At 41.4% G+C, this 17,246-nt stretch overlaps 1 protein-coding gene across 1 annotated transcript in view; it reads left to right on the plus strand.

Annotated features, from left to right (window-relative positions):
• The window catches only part of LOC117882492 (transmembrane 9 superfamily member 2-like), a 41,527-nt gene extending 34,919 nt beyond the window's left edge, over positions 1–6,608 (plus strand). Inside the window, exon 17 of the mRNA XM_034780778.1 lies at positions 5,978–6,608. Within this exon, the coding sequence (XP_034636669.1) occupies positions 5,978–6,045 (68 nt within the window). The 3' untranslated portion in view covers positions 6,046–6,608. The remainder of the gene's footprint in view (positions 1–5,977) is intronic.
• The last annotated feature ends 10,638 nt before the right edge of the window (positions 6,609–17,246 follow it).

Below are 17,246 nucleotides of genomic sequence, written 5' to 3' on the forward strand. Positions count from 1 at the left end.
ACTTGTGTATATTTAAAACAATGACTGTCACCAATATAATCAAGCTGGCCAAAGCTAACAATTATTGTGTACATCCAAACGGATGCTATTTTAACGTACAAATTGCAGTGAAATAAATAAATATGTAGTAAGTATATTTGAATGGTGATAGTTATGATTACATGGATTTTATGCTTGGGGACAAAAAATGGTTGAGTTTAGTCAAAGCAAGTTGCTTTATAGTGACCTCTATTTTTGAACATCACTTTCACTTGTGAGTTAATGCCATGTTCAAAATTGAGTTTTGATCTTCTGGGTAGATTGTGTTTAGAATCTGAGATTCTGAAGCACCCACCACTGTGCAGTGATTGAAACCAGTATGATACAAAGAGCTTTTAAGGTACATAAGAAGTATCAGCCAAGTGCAGAGTGCTCTTCTATTTGCTTTCTTACATTCTGTTCGTGCTCTGAATGTGTTTTTCTTCATTAAACAATAAAGCTAGAAGAGCCGAGTAGAACAGGGCAGTCTCTTTGAAGTGTTTTGGCATTACTTGGTGCAGTAATTGTGTTTTTAATATAGAAGTGAAATTTTAAAAGAAATAGTTTACTAAAAAATCTGTTAGCCAGTTAAAAGAATACCATTAGTTACCATTCTGTATAGACAGAAAGAAAACTGTTGCTAAGTGCTATTATGCATTACTGAGTAGAGAATTCAACAATGTAGAAAGCTGAGGACAAAAGATAAAAAGAGCTGAATTGTCAGCTGTTTTCAGATGTATTGGTCATATTTTGCCTCTTGGGGTAGGAAAGTTACTTCGGACATTCAGTAACATCTTGACTATCAGTTTCATGAATTTTAAATAACTTCATAAAAAAAAAAACAAGCTTACATTTACACTTCTGGAGAATCAGAGAGAAGGTACATAATAGTTTGCAGTGAGCTGATGCTTTCATTTCTATGGATGAGCTCTAAGGGCTTATCTACGAAAGTTAGAATCTTTAAGTAATTGTGAAAGACCATCCCTTTGAAGATAGTTCTACCAAAAAAAAAAGTAATTCCTAAGTGCATGTCTACCCTAATCCATATTCAGATTTTTATAAATTTGCAGGCTGATAGGGATTACTTAAACTAAAATAAAAAATAATAAAAAGGTGCACTCGTAACACTTGATTCTAGAACGAATCAAGGCCTTTTAGGGATATCAGAGGAGTTTATGTTGCGGTTGAGATCTTCCCCAATAATATGGGGCAAAGAGAAGTGTATATCAAAGCTCTTACCCCTATCAAAAAAGTAGATTGTGGAATAAAAGTGTAGTGCTAACAAATTCTTCAGGAACAAAGTGTTGTTTTCCTGTCTGAATCAGTACTTTTTACTGTTATAAACAGGTTAACATCCACAGTGAGTAAAACTTGCTTACAGTGAAAAGAGTTTGTGGGTTTTCCTGTTCTGTGTTCCAGCTGATATTTCACTTGAGATTGAAAGCCTTCTTGCACTTTGCTAACTAAATAGCCAGTCACATGAATGTGTAACTTGAATCAGTAGACTGTACAGATTCTTTCAGAAAATTCTGATTTGCTTTTGACCATGCTTTGTGAAAGAAACGGAAGTAGCTTGGAATGGTAACAAATTAGACCACTTATGAACACATAACCTTGTTGTTTTTTGTAAGCATAGATGTGTTTTTTAATTGGGCATCATGTTGTAAACTTACTAAAATTGATACCAGGCATGTATACTAAATTAGAAATCTAATAGTGTCCCCTCTGCAGGAAAGGGTGTCCTGTTTAACAAGCTGGTTCAGATATTTACTGGAATGATATTTGAAATAAAGCAACAAAGGATGGCAATCTAGGCAATATTTCAGTTGAGAGAAACTGCTATCAGCTGTGTGCTTGTATCTCAAGACTGGCTTTCATGAGAGAGGTGCTCAGAGGAAAGAGAATCTGACAATGCCAGTGCTGACTTGTCTGACTGGCGTCAGTGTCTCACCAGTGTGCCACGCTAGCTGATAACATTTTGAACAATGGCAGTTGGGCACCTAACTCCTTTGGGAGCCTCTGAAAATCCCAGCCTTCTTGTCCAGCACACTGAAGTAAATGATATGGCTAAAGCTGCAGCCTTTTAAAATAGCCTTTAAAATAACTGTTTCCTTCACTTGTATTCACCTCACCCAGGTGTTACTTGGTTTGTATTTTACTCTTAACTGGTTGGTCAGTGCCAATATCATAGAATTGCTTACGTGGGACACCATCGTAATCTAACATTTTATACCCATTTATCACTTCTGTATATTACACCAGGTGCTGGTCAGAGAAGAATTGTCCCCACTCTGCTCAATCAGTCATTCACACACTGCAACTTAGTGCAGTGGCCTTCACGATACAGAGTTGAAGTGAAATATGTTAGTTTATTTAAAAAGTTTTCAAAGGCAATAGAAAATAAATGACTTTACAAACAGAATAGAAAAGTCAAGTGACGGCCTTTCGGATAGCGATAAAGCCGTGCACCAGGTTGGGGAAGAAATGCTCCTGTCCCCAGAAATGGTCTTTTTGTTGGAACCTGGAAGAAGTGGTCAGCTTTTATGAGAGGATTTTAAGTGAGTTATAGGAGCTCTGCAAACATAGGGGTTACTCGTGAATAATAATTTAATCCGTCAGGTAATGTTGGCTTTGTGTAATCTTAAATTAACTTAAATCAAACTACTGAAAACAAGCAATATGCTGAACTTAGCCACGGGAGCTGTTTAAAAGATTGCTTCACTGAAATTTTCAACTGATTGGCTATAATTCACTCATCATATAACTCTGTAATTAAGGATGCTTAAAGGTAAATTTTTGAAATGATATGGACCATGCTAGCTCCTCTCAAACAATTTTGATCTTTGAGTTTGAAGTAGACTTGATAGCTATCAACTAGGGGCTATTTATGATTCAAATAATGGTATCCATAGACTTAAATACCCTTTGAAGTCTCTTGTCAATACAGCCATCCACATTCTAAATCCTTAAGACATTTTTGTTTGGATGGAGGAATTACAGTGCATGCTGGGGTTATAATGGAAACGGTGACTGAACTCTAACTACAGATGTGCCATTATAATATTGGTAGAGGAGATTTTGTGTACTGGTGATTAAAGTAATTATATAGGCTACTGGACAAAATCCAAATTAGGAGTCTAGCAGTTTTCTGTCTAAGAACTACATCTGTGTGCTTCTTGCAGTTCAGGGTGACAGGTGGTATTTGACACTTGCCTCCATTTTATGCATTTACTAGTACACATCTCAGATTTAGCTGCTAATATCAGTAAATCTGCTTGTCTTCTACTATCTAAATTGGCAAAATCTCCAAGAAAAAGAATATTTTCTCTTTGATTTGTTGAGCAGATTTTGGGGAGGGAAGTTGGCAAGTGATTCTGTTGGTGTACTTGAGAAACCGGATTATAGATTGAATAGTCCTTGTTCACTGGGAATGGCTTTGGTAATTTCATATTTTGAATGAAGTCATCCTTTGAGGGGAAAGTGGTGCATAGGGAAGCTCCAGAGAAACAAGGGTCAGTGGATGGGTGTGTTTATATAGAGTATATTTCTCTAGTAAGCTTGTACGTACTTGCAATTGTGTGTTCATAGAACTGTGCAATGGGAAAATCTTATTCTTGTGCTAAAACTTTAGTGCTGTAAAATATTGAATTTCTGTTACAGGAAAGTGGATTGATTTTTAATATACCTAATCTGTTAAACATGCAGGAAAAACATAGTACTTCAGTAAGTAGCTGCTTTAAGAGACAGACAGGCTCAAAGCAGGCTGTGTTGTAAACATAACAAGAAGGCGGGATACAGAGAAACAAACACTAAAAGGAAGAAGCTATGAGCTGGGGAGGAGAGGTTGTAACAATGCAGATATGGGAGTATTGGACACAATGGGAAGGAGTGAGAGAATCAACTATAAACTAGAAAGACTTAGTGATGTCAAGCCCACAGAGGAATTACATTTCTTTTGTGGTTGGTGTATGATTTCCTATCAAGCATGGTAAATCTGCCATCCCCCACTGTTTCAGAGTATGATAACTGAAGATTTGGAGGAAAAGGGTAATCTACAGTACCTAATAGTAGGCTGTCAAAAAGCCCTTTACTAGAAATATATGTGGCAAAATGAAGTATCACAAGAACTAGCAGGTATATAATAGGAAGCATCTGAAGAAAGGCTCCTCATTTATCACTTGTGCAAGTCTGGTCAGCAAGTGGTTTAGGGTTGTAGAAAGACAGAAAAGCTAATTCAATAAATATGTGAAAGGTAAAATAGTCTAATAAAGAACCTGAGACTCCCTTCCAGTGGTTGTGCCTGTGATGGTGAATAAATAAGGTTATGGAGCTGATATTGAACATGATCTGTTTTCTATAATTACTGTATGTTTATAAAAAGTCTCTGATAGAGTGGATTGGGTATGTCTCCTAAGGGTGCAGTGAATCTTTATAAGACTGTTGCAGTAAAACACAGCATATCACTGTCTTTTTAAAAACTTGTTCGGCTAACACTGATTTTTCCTACCATTGGGAGGATATTAATTGTGGCATCTAGTTTAACATCTGTGCCTCAGTTAACTAATGTGCAAAGTGCCTATTGCAATAGCTATTTCCGGGATGGGTTTTGAGGTTTAATATTGAATCTCCTTAAATGCAAGGTTGTTAGAAGGGCAACATATTTATTTCATAAAGTTTGCCTTTGAAATTGGTGCAGGATTTTGAGAGAAACATATTTACCCTCAACTTTCAATTGAGTTAATGTGGAGGACATTTGGGACACATTGCACATGTCCCCAGTAATTGAAAAGGAAGCATAGTCTTCCCTACTTCTTTCCAGTCACCCCATCACAGTGATAGTGGGTGAGGCAGCCACAGCTTTGGTCTTTACACTAAAAACAGAAAATACTCTGCCCTTGGGCCAGTCTCTTCCTCTGCCCTGTGTTGTTCTCCACCTTCTTGCCATGTAATGGTTACTCCTGCCTTAAGTCTTCAATAACTTCTGCAGGCTATTCCATCCTTGCTTATAGAGCAGAAGAGACCACTCTGATAATCTAGTCTGACCTCCTGAATAACACAGGCCAGAGAATTTCCCCCAAAACATGCTTAGAGCACATTTTTTAGGAAAACATCCCGTCTTGATTTAAAAATTGCCAACTCGCTCATTGTAGCCCTTCGTAAATTGTTCCAGTGGCTAATTACCGTCACTTAGAAATTCACACCATAGTTCCATATGTGTAGCTTGATGGGGAGGTGGACAGCTCACTCATGTGAACTCCCTTTCCACAGAAGGGTGGATTTTGAAAATTTAGTTGGACTACCATTTTCAGTGGTAGGTTGATCCACACTCTAGCTGGAATGTTTATTTGTACCATGGTTGTATCTAGACACCCCAATCAAGATCAGCCCTAGTACAATGGAGTCACATACATACACATAGTAAGGCAGTTTCTGTCCTTAAGAGATAGTCTAAATAAAGAAAAAATAGAGTTGAAGTGACTTATCTGGGATCACATAATCAGTGGCAGAGCCAGGAATAGAATCCAGGTCTCTTGACTCCCAGTCAGTGGGCAGTTCACTAGATACATAGCCTTGCAGCAGTGTATGACCTAAAGAGAGAGCTGGACATGGCCTTTGCATATGTATACATTGTAAATGTTGCATACAGTTGAGGAAATTAACTACTAGTTGATTTAGAGTATTTATATGGCTGCTAATGACAGATTTGTGTAACCATGTTGAATTGGTTACAGGCACAGCATGCAAGAAAGTCCTAAAAGTCTTTATTAGCTTTGAAATTGATAATTTAGTAGCCCCAGGTTGTGCATTTGTTACAATTAAAAAGTGCACTTTTATTTCTAGATAGGTAACTGGAGGATAATGGGATATTCTGTCCTGCTTGGAATTGTCTGTTACTAGACTTGCTCCAGAAGCATGTACGGAAGGTAAACTAACTATTTTAACACTCTTCTTGTTTTAGGGACGATTGGATTTTTTGCCTGCTTCTGGTTTGTTAGTAAGATTTACAGTGTTGTGAAAGTGGACTGAAGAATTTCAAAGTGTCTTTGGAACATATCTCCCTTCCTGTGATATATTTTTACCATGTATTGAGAAACCTACTGCATAATTATTTTAAAATGTAAAAGCTGAACCTCAGCCTGTATGGCAGAAAATACAGGTTTTATGGATGGAAATAGCAGCATTGGAAAACATTTACACCAGTCCTGTTCCTGAAAATGTTAATCCATTCTAATCATTTTTAAAAAATACTGTATACAGAGTTTGATTTAAAACAAATGAATGATGCAATGAAACCAGTTTCTTTTTTAAAAAAAAATAGTGCATTATATAGTTTTCCAGCTGAGATTTCTTGTCATTTTTGTTACTTTTCTTTTGACTCTTACCAATTGTACCATCAAAACATAGGACTGTCCAGTAAATACTATGTAAAAATGTGAAACTTTTTTAACTTAAAACTGATTGTACATAGTATTGTGCACCTTCTTTACAGCTTGTTTATCATCGTACAAAGGAACATGCATTTAGTGTAATGTAGAATTTTGTTAAGGATATCGACACTGTTTTTCTTCAAATAAAACTGCACAACTCTGGCTGACTTGTCCAGTTTCTTTTCAAGTACGTCACGACTCTTAAGCATAAGTTTCATTCATTTACTTTGTCAAATGGGCTGACAAGGGGATGATTCCCTTAGTTCTGGGCTGTATTGCTAGTTATGGAGTGTTCGAATGTAGGGAACAATAGCAATGGAGCCTAATTGCTGCTTTGGATTATAGGATGAGAGGCATTCTCTCTTCTAACCAGATCCACTCCAGGGCTTTATAGTGGATTACCAACACCTCCGATTGTATCTGGAAGTGAACAGGAAATCATTGCAGAGACAAGCTCCGTTACGTTCATGCTGGTCACGTTTGAAGAACAAGGGGATGTTGAGTGAAATTAAAGGAAATCTTTTTTTTTTTTTTTTTTTTTTTTTTTTTTTTTCCCACACAATGTATGATCAAACTGGAACTTGTTGCCAGATATCAGAGGGGTAGCCGTGTTAGTCTGAATCTGTAAAAAGCAACAGAGGGTCCAGTGGCATCTTTAAGACTAACAGAAGTATTGGGAGCATAAGCTTTCGTGGGTAAGAACCTCACTTCTTCAGATGCAAGACTTACCCACAAAAGCTTATGCTCCCAATACTTCTGTTAGTCTTAAAGATGCCACAGGACCCTCTGTTGCTTATTGCCAGAGGAAGCTGTTGAGGCCAAGAATTTAACAAGATTCAAAATGTCATAATCAGTTTAAGGCCAGAAGGGATCACCAGATCATCCAGTGTGACCTCCCATATAATGTGATTGGATTTTTACGTGGTTATCAAGAATATCCAGAGTTGTTACCATTAACAACAGATTTTGGAAGGGATATTAAACCTTGTGATTCAAGGCTTAAGCAGACATCTAACTATTAGTGATCAGGATGAGACTGATGTGAGGCAGATTATCCCTCATGTGCCTACTGCAGCATCTCATGCTCTGAAACATCTGGGAGGCAGGGTACTTAACTAGATGGACATTGGATTTGATCCAGTATGGCAATTCCTATGTTCCACTACTTCCATTTTATCTAGGTTGGAATCACAGCCAGCTTGCTTTCATACAGATCCCCCATTGTCGGCCATTAGGAGTGTAATGGGACTATGACCCAAAAATAAAAATGTAGAGCTGAGGATCACAGGCATGCTGATGACACTGCAGTCCAAGACATCTTTTCCCCTTGTGGATTCATGTGTCAATAGTGAACAAGGGTGACTGAACACCTCCACATGTGAGGTCCATCAGAGTTCTGTCAGGCGTGCCAAGCAGTTGTCCATGGTTAGGTTGAGACCTCTCAAAGAAACAAATCCATTGAAGGCCCATTCTCTTCATTCCTGCCAGATTCCATAGGTGAATGACCAACAATGCCTTGTGGCCAATGGTACTGAAAGACCTAATGAAATCAGGTATGATTAAGTCTGATAGAATCCTTAAAAGGGTTACTCTGGACTTTAATACTTTTTATAACTGTATTCTAATATTTAATAAACTAGTTTTCTATTTATAAACTTAACTGTATGATGGTCTTGTCTGAGGAATTTCTTAAAAGAAAACTCTATAACTTCTAAAAGCTTTTCATTTTTAAAAAGTTTGAGAATGGCATGAATTAAACTTCTATTTTCCTGAGACTTGCAGAGAAGCTGGCAAATGTGTGTGGGTGCAGAAATTAGTTTTACAATAAAATCGACCATTGGTCAAACAGCACCGCCCTCCCCCCACTCAGGCAGCTAACAGCAGCAGAGTCACCCTTGCTGCCTGTTTCCCCCTCGGGCAGCGCTGCAGGTAGAGGCCTGTATGAGGAATGTGGAGATGAGTTTGCCTAACTGAGCTGCATTCTGCAGTGCCCCTGTGCTGGGCTAGTGACACTGGTGAGAGGGGGCTGTTGGCCCCTTACCGAAAGGCAGTGGGTTTTTTTTTGGTTGGTCCTCTCCCAGTACCTGGAGAAAGGGGAAGGGTTGCAGAGGAGTCAGGGTCCTGAGCCTGACAGTCCCTGTGGCCAGGGGGGAGAGTCCAGCATTCCAAGCCAGCCAGATTGACAGGGCAGGCAGGCCAATGAGGGAGTCAAGAGCCCCATGAGCCCGTCCTCCGTGGGAGCTGGGGCTGCCAGGGCGGAGCGGCGCCAAGGGCGTCCAGGGGCCGGAGCAGTGGCTGGGAGCTGGGGCGGCGAAGGTGCGCCAGGTGCGAGCTGCGGGCCCCGAGCCAGGATAGCGGGCGCCAGCTGTGCCACACACATAACAGCAGGGAGAGCGAGGGGGGGCAGTGCAGGGAGACATTGCCAGATGAGGGCCTTGAAGGCCAGACTCTGGGAGGGGCGACCCTGATGGAGGAAGGGGGGGTGATGCTGAGGAGAAGGGTCCTGCCCCAAGAGCCTGAGGGCACATGGCCACCATCAGAGCAGTGTCTGAGCCCTGGTATCACGGCAGCCAGAGACTGTTGTTGGCGGGGTCCCCATGCCCATTGGGCGGGTTCCTGGATCCTTGAACTTTTACGGCTTTTCCCTTATACGTTCACAGTTGCTGTTTAATAAATTGTACGTGGTTTAAACTCAATGTAGCAATCGCTGCCCTTGTCTATCGTTGAGTTACTTACTATGGATTTGATGACCGGTTGATGTCAGCTGTTACATCTATCACCCGCTTCCAGTTCTTTGAAGAAGACGGTGAGAAATCGAAGATGGATTTGCTTTGCCCCTTTTCTGTGCTGAAGCTGAGCTCACTGCTGCTAGAGGGGACTTAGCCCCCCTACCTCTTTCAACAGCTTCTCTGCATCTGAACGCTATACAAACAGAGGGAGCTGTTTAAAATCCAGTGCTTCCACTGCAAGCATTGTCAGTGCTGCTCTTTGCTAAAGAGCAGATGTTGTTGTTGTTGTTGTTAGTACAAATCTTTCTAAAGCTGGGATTTGCAGCATTGTCATCTTTGAGCCTTTTTTCTCTAGAAATTTAACTACTTATATTTTTGCACCTATGTCATAGCTATGTCTCTCTGGTCAGAGACAGACCTCCTGCTCCCTGTTCTAACAAGGGGCCCAATCCTGTAGTTATTACATACCTTTTGAAGCCGGCAAGTGTTCAATATGAGAAAGGACTGTCTGCAGTATTAAGCCAAGGGATGGAAAGGAAGAAGCCAGCGGATGCTGCACTGTGCTGAAGCTCTGGAGACAGAGATGGGAGGTCTCATAGCTTCCAAATCCTCACTTCTTAGGCTGGCTGTTAACTCCTGGGAATGACGTTGCGCACACTGGTGCTGGCTCGCAATGCAGTGGCCTCTGCAGGGTGGCCAGTCTAGATACAGAGGGGACACTCCTAGTGCATCTGTTCAACCAGTGAAGCTCCTATAGTCTGTGGCGGCTCCAGGCACCAGTGCTCCAAGTGCGTGCCTGGGGCGGCAAGCCACGGGAGGTGCCCTGCCGGTCCCTGCGAGGGCGGCAGTCAGGCAGCCTTCAGCGGCTTGCCTGCGGGAGGTCTGCCGGTCCCGTGGATTCGGCGACAATTTGGCAGCGGGTACGCCGAAGCCGCAGGACTGGCGGACCTCCCGCAGGCATGCCGCCGATGGCAGCTTGCCTGCCATGCTTGGGGCAGCAAAAAAGCTCGAGCCACCCCTGCCTATAGTTTGCTGCATGAGGCTCCCTTCTCCTCCTCTCCTTGCCATTAGTGCTCTTCCCCTGCTGTTTGTTTCGTTGCTGTGACAACGAACACTGCTGTCCCTGTAGATAAGGAACCCAGTATGGAACATAGTGCAGAAGCTACAGCACCAGCCATACTGTGCTTACCTTACTGTTCTAAACAGTCGCTAAGCCTGGCCGCTTCCTATAGCTCTTACTGCTATGGAGTGACTGAATTTCCATCCAGACCAGGCGCTGCAGCATTCTAAATCTGAACTTCCTTCACTACCCCTCCACCCCAACTTCTGACTTTAGTGAGAAAAAAGCAGGCTTTGCTGGTCAAATAGTTTTTCACTTATGTTGAAATTTGATTGGCTGAAGGAGGTGAAATCTGAGCAAAGGAGGAATTTTTTGGAGCCTGTTTATGAAAGCAGGAAATGGCAGCTTTCCACAATATCACGCCTTGAGTGCAAGGTGTTTGCACAGATCTCGTTAGAATGGTTTCTGCAACAATGAACAGCAAAGAGCAAGGATTAAATGGGGTCAGAGAAGAGAGATTTCTAATCCCCAATACAGTACTTGATCCAAAAGAAGGGCTCTCAAGGACGATCAGTCATTTCCCATGGGCTGCCCGCTCTCATCTATCAACATATCAAAGATGACCACAGTAGAATTTAGTTTCAGAAAGGGGAACCACACAAAAATGAGGAAGCTAGTTAAATGGAAATTAAAAGGAACAGTCACAAGAGTGAAATGCCTCCAAGCGGCATGGAAACATTTTTGAAAAACACCATAATAGAGGCTCAAATTAAGTGTGTACACCAAATTAACAAAAATTGAAAGAGGACTAAAATAATACCTCCATGTCTGAACAACAGAGTAAAAGAGGCCATTAGAGGCAAAACGATATCCTTTAAAAATTGGAAGTTGAACCCTACTGAGGAAAATAGGAAGGAGCATAAACTCTGGCAAGTCAAGTGTAAAAGTATAATTAGGTCGACCAAAGAAGAATGTCGAGAGCAACTAGCAAAAGACTCAAAAACCAACAGCAATTTTTTGTAAGTATTTGGCAAGCTTCCTGCTTCTGAAGTAATCAGTGGGGCCAATGGATGGGAGAAGCCAAATGAATTCTTTGCATCGGTCTTTACTGCAGAAGATGTGATGGAGAGTCAAAGGCACTGTCCCAGATTGAGGCATCAGTAGAGGAAGTTTTGAAACAAATTGATAAATTAAGCAGTAAAAAGTCTCCAGGACTAGATGCTATTCACCAGAGAGTTCTGAAGGAACTTCAAATATGAAATTGCACATCTACTAATTGTGGTATGTAACCTATTGCTAAAATCAGCTTCTGTACTGGATGACTGGAGAATAGCTAATGTGATGCCAATTTTTTAAAAAGGCTCCAGAGATGATCCTGACGAGCCGAACTTCAGTACCAGGCAAATTGATTGAAACTAAAGTAAAGAACAAAATTATCAGACGCATAGATGAACATAAGTTGTTGGGGAAGAATCAACATGGCTATTGTAAAGGGAAATAATGCCTCACCAATCTATTAGAATTCTTTGAGGAGGTCAACAAGCATGTGGTCAAGGGTGACCCTGTGGATATAGTATATTTGACTTTCAGAAAGCCTTTGACAAGGTCCGTCATCAAAGGCTCTTAAGTAAAGTAAGCCGTCATGAGATAGAAGAAAAGGTCCTCTCATGGATCAGTAATCAGTTAAAAGACAGGAAACAAAGGATAGGAATAAATGGTCAGTTTTCAGAATGGAGAGAGATAAATAGCATTGTCCCCTAGGGTTCTGTACTGGGAGCAGTGCTGTTCAACATATTCATAAATGATCTGGACAAAGGGGTAAACAGCAAGGTGGCATTGTTTGCAGATGGTACAAAATTAAGTCCAAAGCAGACCGTGAAGAGTTGCAAAGGGATCTCACAAAACTAGGTGACTGGACAACAAAATGGCAAATGAAATTCAATGTAAGTAATGTATATTGGAAAACATAATCCCAACTATACATTCAAAATGATGAGATGTAGATTAGCTGTTATCACTCAAGAAAGAGCTCTTGGAGTCATTGTGGATAGTTTTCTGAAAACATCTGTTCAATGTACAGCAGCAGTCAAAAAAGCTAATGAGGTTAGGAACCATTAGGAAAGGGATAAATAATAAGACAGTAAATATCATAATGCCACTATATAAATCTGATATGCCCACACCTTGAATACTGTGTGCAGGTCAGGTCGTCCCATCTCAAAAAAGATATATTAGAAATGGAAAAGGTACAGAGAAGGGCAACAAAAATGATTAAGAGTATAGAACAGCTTCCATGAGAGGAGAGATTAAAAAAACTGGGACTGTTCAGTTGAGAACAGAGACAACTAAGGGGGGGGGATGTGATAGACGTCTATAAAATCATGAATGGTGTAGAGAAAGTGAATAAGGAAGTGTTATTTATTCCTTCACATAACACAAGAAGCAGGGGTCACCAAATGAAATTAATAAGCAGCAGGTTTAAAACAAGCAAAAGGGAGTACTTCACACAACACACAGTCAATGTGTGGAACTCATTGCCAGGGGTTATTGTGAAGGCCAAAAGCATAACTGGGTTCAAAAAGAATTAAAGAAGTTCATGGAGGACAGGTCCATCCATGGCTATTGTCCAAGACGGTCAGGGGTGTCCATGCTGTGGGTGTCCCCAGGGCTGGCACCAGCCTGGCAAGCAGGTGCTTGGGGCGGCCGCTCCGGAGAGGGGCGGCACGTCCAGGTATTCGGCGGCAATTCGGCGGACGGTCCCTCACTCCCGCTGGGAGCAAAGGACCTCCTGCCGAATTGCCGCCGCAGATCGCAATCGCGGCTTTTTTTTTTTTTTTTGGCTGCTTGGGGCGGCCAAAACCCTGGAGCCGGCACTGGGTGTCCCTAAGCTTCTGACTGCTAGATGCTGGGACTTGACGGGATGGTTCAGCTGATTATTGCCCTGTTCTGTTCATTCTCTTTGAAGTATCTGGCATTGGCCACTATCAGAAGACAGGATACTGGGTTAGATGGACCACTGGTGTGACCCAGTATGGCCGTTCTTATGTTCTAATAGCCAATAAAGGGTATTAATAGATTAATGGACCTTTTATGTCCTATGTAGCTCATTCCATCAACTAATACAGAATTGTTCCTCTATTATTAATAATTGTTTTTATTATAATTAGCTTTTTTGTTACAGAACATTAAAAGGGCTCTAGATTGGAGCTTCATTATGATGGGTACCATAAATACACATAGTAAGAAACAGTCCCTGCTCCAAAGAGATTAAAATCAAAATAGATAAGGCAGGCAAAGTATTCTATGTATCCTATGCTCAACCTGCTCGTAGGGGTGTCAATTCATGACATTTCAAGAGGCAGTGTGTTTATCCCAGCAATGCCCATCTCTTTTCTGGGTCCCCTGTGAGATAGGGAAGCATTATCATCCCCATTGTATGGATGGGAAATTGAGGCACAGAGAGGCTAAGTGACTTGCCCGAATCTCACAGGAAGTCTGTGGTGGAGCAGGGAACTGTATGCTGATCTCGCGCAGCTCATGCTGATGCCCCAACCACCAGGTCATCCTTCCTCCCAAAGGAAGTATTATCCCCATTGTACAAATGGGGAACTGAGGCACAGACAGCTGTAAATGCCTTGCCCAAGGTCACACAGAATGGCTGCAGCAGAGCTGTGTATTGTATCCGGATTGTCTGAATGCCAGACCAATGCCTGAACTAAACAACCATCCCTGCTCGTTATACTTACTTGTGTTTTTCCAGCCCTTAGTATTGTTCTCTCAGGTATTTAAGCCACCAGACTTGACAAGAGAAAAAAATCTGCCTCGAAATTCTATTAAGAGCCTGACTTAAACCCCAATCACCAGAATATGTAGCCTAAGCCTGCCCACTCCATCCATAGCCCACCCTGCTTGGACTAGGCACTGCTGCTGCTAGGAGATAGAGGCTCCTAGGTTCTCTAGGATGCAGTAGGCAAGCTGCATAATTTTGTTAGAACAGATGGTGGGTGGGGTTTTTAAAATAGAATTATTTTTAATAACTATTTTCAATTCATTCCTCATTCAGCAATAAGGAGAAAGGTAACAAACAGGAGCACACTGCACAAGGGAGGTTCAGATATACTCGCCAATGGGGTTCGATGTTGGTTCAGCCTCCTCGTACAGAGAGGACTAGTGCAGAGACACATCTCCGATTCCATGGAATATTTTGGAGTTGCCTCAGCTCCTGTGTCTTTGATCCCTGGGGAATCATTCCTTTAACCCATCCTACTAGGGCCTGATCCTAAACCCACTGCAATGAAGAGAGAGACTCCCATTGACTTTGGTGAGTTTGAATCTGATCCTTTCTGCATCTTTATCCCAAATAAGAAAATTTCTTCTAGCTAACGACAATAGTGTTTCCATTAACTTACTGGGACCCAGCTCAGAAATGTGACTACCAGCTGCAACATCAGCACCAAGGCTAGAGCCCAACTGCACTATATATCACTTACAAGATGGGGGACTGTTTCCTGGAATACAGTGACACTGACAAAGACTTAGAAGGGTCACGGTGGATATCCAATAGAATATAAGCTCCCAGTGCGATGCTAGCCGAGATGACTAACACCATGCTTGGATGCATGAGGAGGTGACTATCCTGTAGGCATAGAGAGGTGGCATTCTGCATATGGCATCTGTGAGACCATTACTGGATACTGTCCAGTTCTGGTGTCCACATTTGAAAAGGATGTTGAAAAATTGGAAGGGGTTCAGAAGAGGGCTACAAGAATGATTCAAGGTCTGAAAAACCTGCTCTACAGTAAGAGACTTGAGAAGCTCAATTTATTTAGTTTATTCAAGGGAAGGTTAAGAGGTGACTTGAACCTGGTCTAACAGTAACTAAATGAAGATGAGATTTCTCACAGTAGATATTCTATAAGCTAACAGGAAAGTGCATAGCAAGTTCCAGTGCTTGGAAACTGAAGCTAGACAAATTCAGACTAGCAATAACAGTGAAGGTTATCTACTATTGGATAACTTACCTTGGGACATGGTGGTTTCTCCTTCACATGTCTCCATTAATTTAATACTGGATATTTTTGACTTCAGTGGTCTTAAGATCAGGCCTTTGTTTTGTTGAGACAGTACGAACCTGTACCTGAAAACTCAGTTCTGAGCCCTACTATTTTACTATCCAGAGCTGCTGAGTTCACAGTAAGGTATCTTATCTTTCTAATCTAGATGCTTACTCTATGCACTCTCATTAGCTTTGCTCATACCAAGTGGGAAGCCCTTAGACCTTCCATGAAGTTATTAGCCTCAGGGTTTTCTAGATAACATTAGCATCTGCAGAGTTTACCCAAGGTAATTTATATTCTATTTTCAAGTGAAGGAACAACTCTTAGATGTTTGACATCATAAAACACTATAAACACAGAGATTTATTACAGTAGCAAAGAGAACAGCCCCTTGAGTTGCTTTGTTTACCATAAAAAGTCAGATTAATCAGATGTGAACATGTGTCTCCTATATTTCTTTGGTTTAGTTTCCGTCCTGGGCTGTTTGTTGCAGGAATCATAATATATTGAAAAACTTTATAGCTGTAGCAAAAATGCTTTGGACTATATGGTACAGGGATTATATTTTTACATTAAGGCATATTTATCTCCCTCTTAACTACCAGTAATGGAAAAGAAACACACACAGTCAAAACTCATTGTAACTGTTCCCAGGGTAAAAACTACAGTGAAATTATAGAAAATTACAGTAATGTAACCAGCCTGGTAGTTTACTGCTTTAGTTGGTCAAAAATGTTGGTGTCACTGGCACATAAAAATGCTCTTACAAGAGGATAACCGGTTACCAGGTTGGCTTTGCTGACAATTGCAGAGAAAGAATTAGAGAAAAATTTACTTTTAAAAGAATTTACTAGAAAAGAAATGCAACCATAAGACTGAGGTGCAATGCAGTTTTGCTCAGTTAAAACTGAAATACGGTAGGGGCAATTGTAAGCAACAAACTTAGCCTCTACTGAGAAGAGTGCTTCATATATTACAGCAACCCCTCTGGCCAGTAATTAAGGAAAAGCAGTGACAGGCTCTGAAAGAGAATCCGTTTCATAGGGGTTACCATCCTGGAATAGACTAAGGACTGATCTATACTAAAAAGTTAGGGTGACCCAGCTAACTCATTCAGGGATGTGAAAAATCCATGCCCCTGAGTGACATAGTTAAGTTGACCTAACCCCTGGTGTAGACCGCGTTAGGTCGATGAAGAATTCTTCTGTCGACTTAGCTACCGCCTCTTGTAGAAGTGGATTATCTACGCCGATGGGATAACCCCTCCCATTGGTGTAGACAGTGTCTACACTGAAGCGTTACAGCGGTGCAGCTGCAGTTGTAGCATTTCAAGTAGACGAGCCCTAAGATCCATTTAGTCCTTTAACCCTGACTGTGGTCAATGATGTATGCGTATGTATAGGCTTTCTTATGGTGCTCATCGTGTCTGAGCACTCATATTTGTTAATAGATTTGTATTTACAGCTGCCCTGTGAGTAGGGCAGTGCTTTTATCCCTAATGGGGAACTGAGGCCCAGAGATATTAAGTGATTTTCCCAGGGTCACCCAGGATGTCGGTGGCAGCAATAGAACTTAGTTTCCCTGAGAGCTAGTCCAGGGCCTTGATAACAAGCCCATCCTCTCCCTGAACAATAAGAGGCATTTAGAAACACCTAAAATTCACCTATTTTCCAGCACTATGTCACAGTTTCCTTGGCCCCATGGGTCATCTTTTACCTTTAACCACAAGGCTTGATTGCCCTGGAAAAGATTCCTCTAGCTATTATAACTGCTGAGGCTCTTCTTATTTGTAAACATGTCTAATCCTTTTCAGAATCTCACTTAAGAGTCTCAGTACGAAATGGTGGAAGTGAATTCCACTGGTTAGTTATATCTATCCCCAATTGTGAGGTTGAGAGACCAGGTGCAGCTCATGCCAAGGCCCCAGGCTAGCCTGCAAAGCAGTCTGGCTGAC

Source organism: Trachemys scripta, chromosome 9 (assembly GCF_013100865.1).
Source record: "Trachemys scripta elegans isolate TJP31775 chromosome 9, CAS_Tse_1.0, whole genome shotgun sequence".
NCBI lineage: Eukaryota > Metazoa > Chordata > Testudines > Emydidae > Trachemys > Trachemys scripta.